The 14700-nt window shown below is 40.1% G+C and overlaps 1 protein-coding gene across 1 annotated transcript; it reads left to right on the top strand.

Moving 5' to 3' along the window:
- The first annotated feature begins 291 nt into the window (after positions 1 to 291).
- Positions 292 to 12777, top strand: LOC119890558 (immunoglobulin-like domain-containing receptor 1). The gene is made up of 9 exons (XM_038701878.1): positions 292 to 533; positions 1182 to 1352; positions 2857 to 3006; positions 4184 to 4303; positions 5981 to 6127; positions 10017 to 10139; positions 10299 to 10480; positions 11007 to 11639; positions 11809 to 12777. The coding sequence occupies exons 1-9, from the start codon at positions 488 to 490 to the stop codon at positions 11845 to 11847; spliced, it is 1611 nt and encodes a 536-aa protein (XP_038557806.1). The 5' UTR covers positions 292 to 487; the 3' UTR covers positions 11848 to 12777.
- Positions 12778 to 14700: the final 1923 nt, after the last annotated feature.

Below are 14700 nucleotides of genomic sequence, written 5' to 3' on the forward strand. Positions count from 1 at the left end.
TGCATATAGAAATTCCCAGATTATCTGAATTCATCCTATGTTTAATGTTTATCTCATTGTGGAATGAAAAAGATATCACGATTAGATAAATAATGAGCACCACACACACACACACACACACACACACACGTTTACAATAATCCCGGTATTATGATGATTTGTTTGTTTTTTATACTGTGCGGTTGGGACTGGCAGACCTTCCTCATTTTAGGGGATTGCTGTTCACCTGCTTACGTCACAGGTTAGGACGAATTCACCTGTTTCGGGGTGTGGCCAGAGATGACTTCAGTCTCAAGCATTAAACGCAAAGTTAGCTTACTGTTCAGACAAACACACAGGACGACGCAATGATCAACTGTGTTTAGGTTCAGGTTAAAATACATAGCTTCATCTTTTTTTTTTTCATATCTTTTTTTGTGTCATTGGAGGAGTTTAGTTTCCCTCTTTTTATTCGGAGGCGGAGGAATTTTGTAGCGTTTTTGTCATCATGGGGAGTCTACCTGCCCTGATCCTTCTGCTGTCGCTTCTAAAAGGTAATCGCCATTTCTTTACATATTAGCCTCATGTTGTCTTAAAATTAGTCGACTGTTTGTGAATCGCACGTTTTTCAAAATTGCGACTGAAACTAACCAAACTAGAGGTATCGGTCACATGACATGTTTTTGTTTATTTAAAGATGTAAATCTTGTTTGGTCGACCTACATAATGTTTCTAGTTGAAGTCTGCTTAGACGAAGCTAACGAAAGGATTTTTTCATTGGATTATACGTGTCTTTTTTTTATTTGGAGGACTATAGCCTACTGATTCCTATTTACCAGGTTGGTGTAAGGTGGTCCAGTTATGTTTTTAAACTGTAACCTACCTTTTTATAGTCTTACATCTTATTTTAAAGAGTCACTGACCTGTCTACATTTAGGAACAAATGAACTGAACAGGTTTCATTCCAGCTTTTGAATGTTTGTTTGGTAGTTTCACTGTAAGCCATTTCCTGTGCCTTTGTCTGTGTCACCTGTTTTTCTGGTTCTGCCACTGTGAAATAAACTCCACGGTTGAGAGAAAACCTCCACACAAATTGTTTCGTTTTTACAACGCTTATCTAACTTGACTTTGAGACTGTGCTTTATTCCTTACAAACATGTGCACAATACACAAACTACCATCTGTTTGCCGTCTCTCCACAGTGTCGGTGTGTATTCAGGTGAATGTTCTTAAGCAGCAGTACAGCACAACTCTGTTTGTCCCAGTAACACTCCGTTGTGACTACGCCACCTCTGCAAATGTCCAAGATGTCCTCGTCACCTGGACGTTCAAGTCCTTTTGCAAGGACCCTGTGCTGGATTACTATTCCACAGGTAAGCAACATCATACACACGAGAGAATTATGGTGAGAAAAGTGATGGTATATTTGCATTGTCAGGCACTTCTCTCTGCTGATGTGAATCAGAGGAGGTAAAGCATGACTGGCTGAGGAAAAGACACCATGTTCATATAAGAAGTCTCACATTCTCGCCGAATACTCATCAAAGCCAGAAGGAAAAACTTACAATACGTAGTGAGCTTAATGTGCGAGCTAAGGTGGTGTAATAAGCTGTAGGCTCCAACTTAACCTTTGCCAATTATAAACACTTGGTTGATGATGATAAAGGAAGAATTTGTGCATCAAAAAGTTTTCTTTGTAATCAGTAGACTATCACAGCTATGGAGCACCAAGTCCAACACAGAGTTAGACACTTTCTTTCCTCAGGCCACTGGCATGGTGAACTCTGCCCTCTGTGTATACCTTTGTCTAACAAACTGTGTTCTCAACTGGCCTGCACATTTGCACTTTTTAATGACTAGCCACAATTTTTACATATCTATTATATTTCTATTTCAGTTTTTTCAAATGATTATTTTTCACTTAAATTTCTTAGAACAGCCTTAATGAGTATGCCGCACTGTATTAAACTACATTATGCTTGTGTAAGTGACAAGAAGAACCTCTGACTCCTTGAATTGTGATGTATGGACTTGCTGAAACCAGACTATAATTGATTTTGCATGGTTGATGAAGGTGTTTTCACTGGAGTTTGGTTTATTGACAACATTTTAATATATTTAAAAGCCTAAGAGTCTACAGCCATGCTAGTGACTCTGTGATGCTGTATTTAGGCACCAGCAGTGCTTTGAGCTAAATGCTAACATTGGCTATGTAAAACTGACACAAACTACAGATTAGGTAGATTAGAATGTCATTAGTTTTGAATGTAATTGGAAATAAAAGTATTTGATAAATTCAAATTTTGATATGATGATTGCAGAATATGACAAGTCATGAGTTATTACAAGTCATCCCGTGGGGAACATAAATTTCTATACCAAATTTCATGGCAGTCCATCTAATAATTGTTGAGACCTTTCACTCAAAACCACATGACAACCTCATGGCACAGGAGCAAAAGTTGGGGGATCACCAAGGTATGTAGGGTTCACCCTCTGGAGACCAAGAATGTCTCAATCCATCCAGCAGTTGTAGAGATGTTTCAGTCTGAACCAAGTGGTTGTCCGACTTAGCAACCAACATTCCCATCCCTAGAGGCATGCCGCTAGCATGGTTAAAATAATTTTTTGCCAGGTTTAGAACTTGAGGCCTGGACATATTTCAATAATTGTCCCTGCTGTTGACACAGTTCAGAATACTCACTAGCTGGATAGTCAATCCTGTACAGTACGTTTTGTGATGCCGCACAATAAAGATACTTTGATCTTTATACCTACCAAGCATACAGGTAATAAAAAGAAGCGCTACATGGTCGCCAATCATAGGAAAGATCGTTATTTATTGCTTTAATGAAAACTTTGCCTCTGGTTTTGCAGCGTACCAGTCTGCGCTACAGTTAGGGCAGGACCCAGCAAATGACTGTCCAGATCGTCAGCGGACAGTGCGCACAGTGATCCAGAAGAAAGGAACCAGCGAGCCCACACTTGGAGTAGAATACCGTGAACGTAGGATCACCATCCAAAATAGTGAGTTCATGCAAACACTACATGGTCCCATCCAACACATCTGGCGTCGGGCTCAATCCAGATGAGACCCTGTTTAGTCTTGAGACTAAATGAAGTTTTGAGAACACTTCATCCAGATTATAAATAATTTACTTCACCTATCATTATACCTATACTTCATAATAGAGCTGAAATTATTAGTGGTCCTCTCATACATATCCTGTGGCTTAACCACATGGTCTCAAGCTCATCAGTCATCAGTCAAAACCATAGAGTGTCTTATAACCGAGCCTTGAAAATTCTGGACAAGAAGAGAATAAGGTTTCATCACTGCCAATTTAAGATTTTAAGTTTTGCTAATTTTATCTCCCTGCATCTGGTTAAACTGGTCTTCAAATGCTTAAATGACGCTGCTCCACCACCGCTTTGCAAAACAATAACAAGACAGCAAAGTACCAGATGCATCACCCAATCAGCGTCAAAAGGCAATTGTAGTATCCCTTTTCGAAGAACATCGTTTGCCCAGGCTTCTTTTTCGGTAAAAGGCAAAATTATGGAATTCTCTGCCAGATCACTTGAAATGTATCCCGACATTAGCCTCCTTCAAAAAAACACTAAATCGTGGTTAATTCAGGAACAATACTGCTCTCATATTTAGTCTTTACACGTTGCCCAATCTGTATAATTTTTTTATCCTTTTTTATTTTCTTCTGTTGTACTTCATTTTTTTTGTTTATTTTGTTAAACTGTATTTTTCAGTCAAAAAGCCCTACTAGGGACAAGTGTTGTGAATTAGCTTTAGCTAAAAACACTATGATACACACATCAGATGTCTGTCAAAGTTTATCTATGTTTTTGTATCTGTCCCTATTTAAATAAACTTAATAATAATTAGTTGATTGACAGAAAATGAATCTGTAACAACTGATAATGAGCAGTATAGCAACCTCATCCTGACAACTAATGTGACAGACTGACATGCCTTTGAATGGGAGATGTGAGGTGTGAGCCAATCAGCAACATTGTACTTGAAATATAGACAGGTCACGGGACAAACATGACCAGACTATGTACAGTCCCAGTGTGCATTTGTGGTGTTGCTCTTTCCTAGGACAAGTTTTTGAAATTTGCTTCAGCGGTAACTTGGCCACTGTTTAATTGGATGTGTGTGTGTGTGTGTGTGTGTGTGTGTACACAGAGGCAGACCTGGTGATCTATGAGGTGATGTGGTGGGACAACGGGGTGTACTACTGCACTGTCAATGCTGCTGGAGACACCTCTGGAGTCTCTGACAAAGAAATCCAACTCATAGTTTACGGTAAGAAATTTCCACAACTTCTACTGTTGATGTGTTTAAACCCAAATTTGTGTGACATTATAGGTAGCTGTTGTGAGTTCTGAGTTCTAACAAAATCAGGGACAGAAATACCTAAACTCAGCAAAAAAAGAAACGTCCTCTGACTTTCAACTGTTTTTTCTTTCAGTAAACTTAATGTGTGTAAATATTTGTATGAACACTAAAAGAGTCAACACCATAAGACATAAACGAAAAATGTTTCACAGACATGTGACTAACAGAAAGAGAATAATCTGTCCCTGAATGAAGGGAGGCTCAAAATCAAAAGTGCCAGTCAGTATCTGGTGTGGCCACCAGCTGCTTGAAGTACTGCAGTGCATCTCCTCCTCATGGACTGGACCAGATTTGTCAGTTCTTGCTGTGAGATGTTACCCCACTCTTCCACCAAGGCACTTGCAAGTTCCTGGACATTTCTGGGGGGAATGGCCCTAGCCCTCACCCTGCGATCCAACAGGTCCCAGACGTGCTCAATGGGATTGAGATCCGGGCTCTTCGCTGGCCATGGCAGAACACTGACATTGCTGTCATGCAGAAACTCACGCACAGAACGAGCAGTATGGCTGGTGGCATTGTCCTGCTGGAGGATCATCTCCGGATGAGCATGCATAAAGGGTACCACATGAGGGAGGAGGATGTCTTCCCTGTACCGCAAGGCATTGAGATTGCCTGCAATGACAACAAGCTCAGTCCGATGGTGATGTGATATACCGCCCCAGACCATGACGGACCCCCCACCTCCAAATCGATCCCGCTCCAGAGTACAGGCCTCGGTATAACGCTCATTCCTTCGACGATAAACACAAATCCGTCCATCACCCCTGGTGAGACAAAACCGTGACTCATCAATGAAGAGCACTTTTTGCCATTCCTGTCTGGTCCAGCGAAGGTGGGTTTGTGGCCATAGGCGGCGTTGGTGCTGGTGATGTCTGGTAAGGACCTGCCTTACAACAGGCCTACAAGCCCTCAGTCCAGCCTCTCTCAGCCTATTGCGGACAGTCTGAGCACTGATGGAGGGATTGTGTGTTCCTGGTGTGACTCGGGCAGTTGTTGTGGCCATCCTGTACCTGTCACGCAGGTGTGATATTCGGATATACCGATCCTGTGCAGGTGTTGTTACACGTGGTCTTCCACTGCGAGGATGATCAGCTGTCCTTCCTGTCTCCCTGTAGCGCTGTCGTAGGTGTCTCACAGTGCGGACATGGCAATTTATTGCCCTGGCCACATCAGCAGTCCTCATGCTTCCCTGCAGCATGCCTAATGCACGTTCACGCAGATGAGCAGGGACCCTGGGCATCTTTCTTTGGGTGTTTTTCACATTCGGTAGACAAGTCTCTTTAGTGTCCTGCGTTTTTAGAACTGTGACCTTAAGTGTCTACTCTCTGTAAGCTGTTAAGGTCTTAATGACCATTCCACAGGTGCATGTTAATTAATTGATTATGGTAAATTGAACATGCATGGAAAACATTGTTTAAACCCTTTACAATGAAGATCTGTAAAGTTGTTTGGATTTTTATAACATTATTGTTGAAATACACAGTCCTGAAAAAGGGACGTTTCTTTTTTTGCTGAGTTTATTAACAAGACTTCTGTTTCTTTGGCCTCACCACATTAAGCATGTCTCTTCCTCTCCTCTCTTAGGCTGGTTGACAGCGTTGCTCATTATCATCGGCATTCTCCTTCTGATGATCCTCTTCTGTGTCTGCTGCTGCCAGTGTTGCCCTCAAAAATGCTGCTGCTATGTGCGCTGTCCCTGCTGCCCACAGCAATGCTGCTGTCCTGAAAAAGGTAGAGAGCAGGCACCAGTTAGAAAAGCTCTGACACTCAAAACATGGGAATGGATTTCTGACAAGCCTAAAGTTCTTTACCTATATTGTAAGAAATACACGGGGAACAGACAATAAGGCAACTTGGTAGCAAAAAAGATATTGTGAACATTTTTTCAAATGTGTCTCAACAACACATTCTCACTCTCAAGTAACCACATATGGACACATGGTCAAGAGCCCTTGGCGTCACTTTGTAACCCGGGTGAGCCACTTAGCGTCATAGCGCAACGCACTGGGGGAAGTCCTGTAGCGTAATTTTAGAACGAAGGTGTATAATAAATAACAGTAAATTAACTTAAGTCACATAAATAATATTGTTTTCCTTTACCTAACCAAATTGTGACTTTTTACAATGTTCTGTTTCACAGGGTGAAGTAGTAGTATTATTATGAAAGTCGAACCAGATGTTGCATTTTTAATAATAATAATAATAATCTTTATTTGTAGAGCACTTTTCAAAAACAAGTTACAAAAGGTTACAAAACAAGTGTAAAGACAATAATACCCCCAAAACAATAACACAAAACAATACAAGATAAAAGCATGAAAACATTGAAAAGACTAAAATACACGTTTAAGATAAATATAAAATTAGTAAAATACAATAAAATAAAAGGGATAAAATAAAGTCAAATAAGATCGGGAAAGGCTCTCCTATAAAAGTATGTTTTAAGAAGGGACTTAAAAGAGTTCACTGACTCAGCCGACCTGATTTCCTCAGGCAGGCTCGAGACTCTGGAAGAGACAACAGACCTCTGCCCGAGGATCTCAAGGTACGTGTTGGTGTGTATGGGACTAAAAGATCAGAAATATAACAAGGCGAGAGGCCATGAAGAGCTTTAAAAGTGATCAATAAAATTTTAAAGTCAATTCTAAAACATACTGGGAGCCAGTGTAATGAAGCTAAAATAGTCCAGCCTCTCTCAGCCTATTGCGGACAGTCTGAGCACTGATGGAGGGATTGTGTGTTCCTGGTGTGACTCGGGCAGTTGTTGTGGCCATCCTGTACCTGTCACGCAGGTGTGATATTCGGATATACCGATCCTGTGCAGGTGTTGTTACACGTGGTCTTCCACTGCGAGGATGATCAGCTGTCCTTCCTGTCTCCCTGTAGCGCTGTCGTAGGTGTCTCACAGTGCGGACATGGCAATTTATTGCCCTGGCCACATCAGCAGTCCTCATGCTTCCCTGCAGCATGCCTAATGCACGTTCACGCAGATGAGCAGGGACCCTGGGCATCTTTCTTTGGGTGTTTTTCACATTCGGTAGACAAGTCTCTTTAGTGTCCTGCGTTTTTAGAACTGTGACCTTAAGTGTCTACTCTCTGTAAGCTGTTAAGGTCTTAATGACCATTCCACAGGTGCATGTTAATTAATTGATTATGGTAAATTGAACATGCATGGAAAACATTGTTTAAACCCTTTACAATGAAGATCTGTAAAGTTGTTTGGATTTTTATAACATTATTGTTGAAATACACAGTCCTGAAAAAGGGACGTTTCTTTTTTTGCTGAGTTTATTAACAAGACTTCTGTTTCTTTGGCCTCACCACATTAAGCATGTCTCTTCCTCTCCTCTCTTAGGCTGGTTGAACATACTAAAACATACTGGGAGCCAGTGTAATGAAGCTAAAATAGGGGTAATGTTTCTTTATTCTGGTTAAAAGCCTGGCAGCTGAGTTCTGGACAGTCTGGAGTCGATCAATAGATTTTTGGGTTAAACAGGTGAAAAGGCTGTTGCAATAATCCAGGCGTGATGAGATGAAGGCGTGTAAAATGGTCTCGGTGTCCTTAAAAGTTAACATAGATCGAATTTTTGCTATATTTCTAAGGTGATAAAAACATGATTGAACAAGCTGCTTGAACAAATGTTATTTACTAGGAAACCAGCAGATGGCAGTATTTGACTTGCCATCTGCTGGGACCCAGTGACCAGGATTTCTGTTTTGTCTGAGTTCAGCTGGAGGAAATTATTTGACATCTATTTTTTAACTTTACAAAGGCAGTTGTTAAGTGAACTCAGCATTCCAGGGTCTGTGGATCTGACGGGCAAGTACATTTGTGTGTCATCAGCATAAATATGAAAAGAAATACCATGTTTATGGATAATATGTCCAAGGGGAAGCAGATACAAGGAAAACAAAATGGGTCCTAAGACCGACCCCTGAGGCACACCATATTTAACTGGACAGAACGAAGAGACATAGTTGTTTACAGACACGCAAAACTTCCTATTTGACAGGAAGGATGAAAACCATTCTAGGGCAGTACCAGAGATCCCCACACAGTGCCTCAGTCTGTCTAACATGATGTTGTGATCAATAGTGTCAAAAGCAGCGCTAAGGTCCAGGAGTACCAGGACTGAGCACATGCCTTCATCAGCAGACATTAAAAGGTCATTGGTGACTTTAAGCAGGGCAGTCTCAGTGCTGTGGTACTTCCTGAAACCAGACTGAAACTTTTCAAATATTTTGTTATTTTCCAGTACAATGAGCAGCTGTTTGGACACAATTCTTTCTAGAATATTTGCAATAAAAGGCAGTTTTGAAATTGGTCTAAAATTTTGTGGGAGGGAGGGATCTAAACCAGGTTTCTTTAAAAGTGGGTTCACGCAAGCTGTTTTAAAATAATCAAGGACACAACCAGTAGATAGGGAGCTGTTGAAAACAGAGATCAAATGGGGCCTATTACTTTCAGTAAAAACTTTGTAGGTATTACATCAAGTGGGCTGGAGGGCACTCTCATTTGTGATACTGTTTTTAAAAGCTCAGACAAGTCGATGGGATAAAACTGGTTAAAACTCTCTTGTTGCTGGTGAGGAACCTCTGAGTAAGAGGTCGCAGGGGTAATAGAGGCTCTGATTGACACCACCTTTTTGGTAAAATAAGATAAAAACAATTCAGTCATCATTACTTCCAGCTGAGGCACAAGGAGGGGTTGAGTTTACCAGCTGATGTTATCGCTAACTTGACCTGACGTTGTGTTGTTGCAAACATGAACCCTACACGGCCCTACACGTTGAAAAACAATGCCAAAGGGGGTACCCAGGGCGTTAAACGCGACACCAAGGGGTCTTGAACAAGTGTCCATATGTGATGAGTTGGGCATATGTGACGAGCATGCCCATGTGTATGACTACATTGAGAGTGTTATTAGTGGCTGTAATTTCTCATGACCATACTGGCTGTGAAAAGATCCTTTTCTGACATGATTTTTAATGTAAGCTATGGAGGATAAAATTTACAGTCATTTTTCTAGGTATTTTAAAGTGTAGCTGAAGCTGAAATGATGCGTCAGCAGTTTGACTTTAAACGGGCTTCAAAGTTACTGTGTTTCCTTATTATTCCTCTACCGGAGCATAGCAAGAAAAGACTAGGGAAACAAAGACAGGGAATTTTGCACTAACTTTAGAAGACACCTTCTTGATTTGACTCGAACTGCAGAAGGCTCAGAATTAATTTTTACACAGAACAGGAACTTATCGAGATCACTTACACTGATATCAAGTTAGGAGGGGGTCTCTCTAACTGTCAGTAAGGGGAGGAGAAACGATTACAGCAACAACTAGCTTCAATGTACATATGGCCATATGAACCTGTCCTTTTTAAAGAGTTGCTGTTGAGCAGTCATGCCTCTGAAGTGCTGGATATTATTTTCACAAGGACCTATTCCTACTGTTCTGGTATAAACCAAAGTCAGTGCTTAGTAGGTAGAAAATTAGTCTGAAATTTTATTGTACGCTTTGGAAATCTCTTGGTACAAAATCATGTCAGCCGCAGTGCAGATAAATAGCCTATAAACAGAGAAGACCTTCTGTATTGATAAATATGAAGTGTCTTCATCTTGCAGCTGTGATGCGGCATCGTATGATGAAGGATGCTCAGAGGGCCATGGCTCCTTGGTTAGGAGGACAGCCGGGATATGCACCAATGAGCCACGCCTCCTCCCAGATGAACCCACTGCTCTACTCAGGTACATATGGAAACCCACACATCAGGTCACACAGCAAGTCATTAAATAAGCACACCCTGTGGCTTTAATACCGTTTTAGACTGTAGGTAGGTATTCGTCCACAAATATCTCCAAATGTGCATCACCTAACTTTGTTTTGTGAATATTTTGTCTTTCCAGGATCTGTTTCAGGGAAGAACATCCCAATGAACCCTTTGCCCCTCCCTCCTCCTCAGTCATTATCTTACAGCATGCCCCCTCCAAGTGTCCATGGCAACCACACCCCTGCCAACACCAATCAAATGCTTGATTACCTGGAGGGCCAGGTGAAGGGGATAGACATGACCAGTCCTCTGCTACAGGTATTGTATTATCAAATCTGTTTCTGTAAACAGAAGAGCATCAGATTATTTCATTATATTGTCATTCCCTACTGTTTAAATGTAAACCCTTTCTGTGACCATTCCTATTTACTTTATTGTAGTAATTTTGTATCTATTTGGAAGCCAGTTTATAGTTTTCCTGTCATTTTACTTTGAAGGGGAGGTGGTTCACATTACTGGCAGTTTTATTTGGACTGAAATTAGTCTATTTAGAAAAACCAATGATTTGACCAATCTAGTTAACAAAACTTTTGTTAAAAAAGTTTTTTTTATTTTTCTATTAATTTCCAAAGCTGAAATTAGCAATAGTATTGCGGTTGGATTAACATCTATCAGGGCACTGGTTTGTGTCACTTGCTTTTGGTACAATGCTGAAGTCCTATACATAAAATTGAGGCACAGCTCTTGTGCCTCTGGGAATTTCACAAAATTAAATGTACAAGTGATTTAAATTTTTGTATTTATGTCTCTATTTCTTCTTGTGTCTTCTTCCCACTCATCCTAGCAACCTCCACCCCAGCACATGCAGCACATGCCACCTCCTCCTCAGCACACGCAGTACATGCAGCACATGCAGCACATGCCACCTCCTCCCCAGCACATGCAACCCAACGGCCCATTTTCCCATGGCCCTCCCAGCATAATCTCTGGTCTTGATGAAGGCCCAGTAGAGCGTCGCATCATCACACTTCCACCAATAAGAGAGCAACCACTGGGCAGAATGCCACCCTCTGCGCCCAAGTCTCGCCCCCCAAGCTCCAGCGAGAGCAGCCGAAGTGGCTTTGGCCGTCGAGATGAGCAAGGACCAATGGGCAGCCGTTACCCCTCATCCACTCAGTCTAGAGGTGCTCTCAGGAGCTACAGCGAGGAGTCACTTGATGGGCGGAGTCGCAGCGGGTTACGAGGGAGCGTGAACCGCCCCCGCTCCCGTTCCAGAGATGACCTGTTTGACAGCAGGTCCAGAGGAAACTACTCTCCCCCAGCATCAAGGCACTCGAGAAGAGGGTCCTGGAGCTCAGATGATGAAGGCAGCAGCAGGAGAGGAGGAGGAGGTGGAGGCTGGACTGACAAGCCTCCCAACTACACAGAGTATGAGCCTGGACAGAAACCAGGAGCACGGAGGAATGAACGCTTCTCTGTAAGACGTACAGTGCTGTAGCGTAGTTGATAGACACATGCTGAAGACACACACTTATGCAACTACACCAATGCACTTGCATCAACAAAACAAACACAAGTCATTTTAAACTGTATGAGTTATGCTGATTGCTAGTTAATTGAATCTAAAGTTAGTATGTCTCTCCCAGGACAAGAGTTCTCGCAGTGGCACCAGTGTCGTCATTTGAGCCCTCCAGCTGTGAAACGACCTCTGTTTCAGAGAACCTCACCAGAATTGGGAGCCTTGTTGTCTTTTAAATGTTTAAATGCCACCATTTTTATGTATTTAAATGAATCATGAAGTGACTCTTTTATTTCCTTATTTGATAAGTGAAAAGCTGGCAGAAGGATTCATTAAAAAATGAAGACATTTGGACATCTGAACAGAAAATTTGGGAAAATTTCTCCCTCTGCTGGTTTATCAGTGTACTGAAAACATTTTGAGGACTAGAAGCCCCCTGTTATATTATTCTCATATGAGGCTTTAAATTGATGTTATTCCTATTAAAAATCTTTGTTCAGCAGTTACACAGGTAATTCTTTTATCCAACCATAATAGGTTGAATAAATAACTCTCAGGGCCAGTAAATAAACAAATCACAATTGTTATATCATTAACCTAGAGCTATTTAAACCCACATAAATATGAATAGATTCTTGTGAGTGCGGAAATTACTTTGTAGCTTTATCATTTTTGTAAATAGTTGTCTTTCATATCTCCTGGATGAGTTGAAGTAACTAGAGTGTATTTGTTTAGCATTAACATTAGCCTTTGTTCAGAAAATGATTGTGTTTTTAAACCTTTGTACAAAAGATGAATGAAGTATTTACACTTTCTTATAAAGAACTGCAAACACTGTGTGTAAATAAGCAAGTTACAGGGTGTTGCTGTTAGAAATTAAGTAAAGTCAACAATGTTACAGGCCCAAAGTAAAAAAAATTTTCTTTATAGATTATGGTTGTCAGCAAATTATGAAAATGTAATTCTATTTTTTTTTTTTCTCAGTGTACAGCTCTGGAAATTTCTGTTTCCCCCTTTTTGCTAGTATCCCTGTGTTTTAGAAGTACATTTTGAACTAAAAATCACTTACACATGAAATTAAAGTTGTTGACGTCTATTGATGTTTTTAGATTTTTTATTTTTATTTTTTACTGTGTTCAGTATGTGTTTATTAATTATAAATGCTTTACCATTGGCATATAACAAAAATGTTTATTGTTCTAATTATCATTTGAACTTTGGAAAACTTTAAACCTAGAATCAAAGTTTGTGTTGGTAGCTGCATGACACAGTACGATTTAGAGAACATCAACATTGCACATGTAGAACAGATACAGGCAAGTCAGTGTAATGTTTTCTAAGGCTTTGAGCCTAGGCATAATGTGTGTGTTTTTGTTTTTTTTTGTTTTTTTTTTCAAAACTCAAAAGTAGCCAGCAGCTATCAACATTTGGCCCAAAACATCCAAATATAAACAAAAGTGTGGTGTGTATGACACTCAAAATCAACAGTTTAAGAAATTCTTTATTATTTTATGACCCTATTAAAATAATTATTTTTCAAATTTTGACAACGGGGTATAACTGTTCTCTTGTTGTTAATACAACCTTAACTCTTGGGAAAGCTTAAGAGTCTTTCACAAGATTATTGACCTTAGTAGGGTCTGCTGTCATAACAGAGGCAAACTGTCTCACAGATCAGCTCAAGTCGTATTTGTGAGTAGTGCTGAAAGTAACTGATTAGTTAGTAAACTTGTTTCAAATTAACTTGAAACAATTTCAATAATTGATTGATTGCATTTTTACAAGTTGGTCCCAGCAAATGTGGGGATTTGCTTATTATGGTAATAAACTAATAAAACAAACAAGAAATCTGAATGTGCCACTATATTTTCAGACATTTATAGAGAAGCTAAACAAAAGAACCATCATCATTCATCAAGTTACAATTTGTTTCCACGTACAAATGTGAACAGACTTACACTCAGTTGCCAGTTTATCTCATCAGGCACAGTGTGGTGAAACTTAAATTAACTTAAATCTGCAAAAAATCTTACCTTCATGAAGTTTATAATATTTAGCCTTTGTTGAAACTGTCTTAAAGAGGTGTTGATTCCACTTGATAGTCATTTTGGAGGCTTTAGTTTGTGGTGCTGTGTTTTCTTCACCCATCAGTGAGATTAAATGTTAGAAACACCTCTCAGTATGATGCAGCATAATTCAACAGCACTACACTGAGGCATAAAATGATCTCCTGTTCACATAGAAAAAAAGTTATTGTATTCTATGTAGTGCATAATAGCTACATCGCTGGGACCATTTCCACTGTTCCGAAATCATACTGGACCATGACTTAAATGTTCAGTACGTACCAAACCAGGAATTTTGTGTACCGTTTCAGCCTAAATGCATGTTGTAAACAATTAGTTACAATTAACCCCGCTACAATTAGTATCCCAAAATGTTCCTGTCGCCATGAACCAAGACCATGAACAGCTAGAACGTTCTTCAACCAAACGCAGTGCTTATCCTGCTGACCAGTTCAAGTCTTCACTGCACACACACACACACATATAAGAGAGCAAATTGTTCAGCTTTAATAAAAGTTTTTTTGCCAACAGGTTCCTTTCATATTTAATTATAGATCTTTAGTTTGTGTGACTTGTAACTTGTGTGACTTGGCAGTTACATTGTTTGAGTTGGATCAGAGTTTGTGTTGAACAACACATGCATGTTATGCTAATCCTATGCTCCAACTGTGACAACAATTATTTGTTTAAGAGTTCAGGTTCTAGCAGAATATAGAGAATAGTATACAATAAAAACACGCCTATTTATTTATTTTGCAAAGTGGCATCATGTCAAGTCTTTCAGTTGTCCACTAAAAGCTTCCTAGTACAGTCTACAACAAGATATAAAGGGGAAAGGCTGCAGCCTAGTAACATCTATATAGTCATATCCTGTGGGATTCAGAGTTGAACAAGTAACTTATAACTTACAATAATATAGTTTCATTATATTTTATTACATTATTGGAGTTTCA

The sequence above is a fragment of the Micropterus salmoides genome, unplaced genomic scaffold (genome assembly GCF_014851395.1).
Source record: "Micropterus salmoides isolate LMB-PRFRI ecotype aquatic unplaced genomic scaffold, ASM1485139v1 Ms_hic_scaffold_6, whole genome shotgun sequence".
In the NCBI taxonomy this organism is placed as follows: domain Eukaryota; kingdom Metazoa; phylum Chordata; class Actinopteri; order Centrarchiformes; family Centrarchidae; genus Micropterus; species Micropterus salmoides.

Bases quoted from the DNA above. Each gene is read 5' to 3' on its own strand.
- LOC119890558 (XM_038701878.1), top strand. From the start codon at position 488: ATGGGGAGTCTACCTGCCCTGATCCTTCTGCTGTCGCTTCTAAAAG. The intron at 6,128-10,016 runs GTAGAGAGCAGG...TTCATCTTGCAG, and splicing joins ATGCTGCTGTCCTGAAAAAG to CTGTGATGCGGCATCGTATG. The intron at 11,640-11,808 runs GTAAGACGTACA...TGTCTCTCCCAG, and splicing joins GGAGGAATGAACGCTTCTCT to GACAAGAGTTCTCGCAGTGG.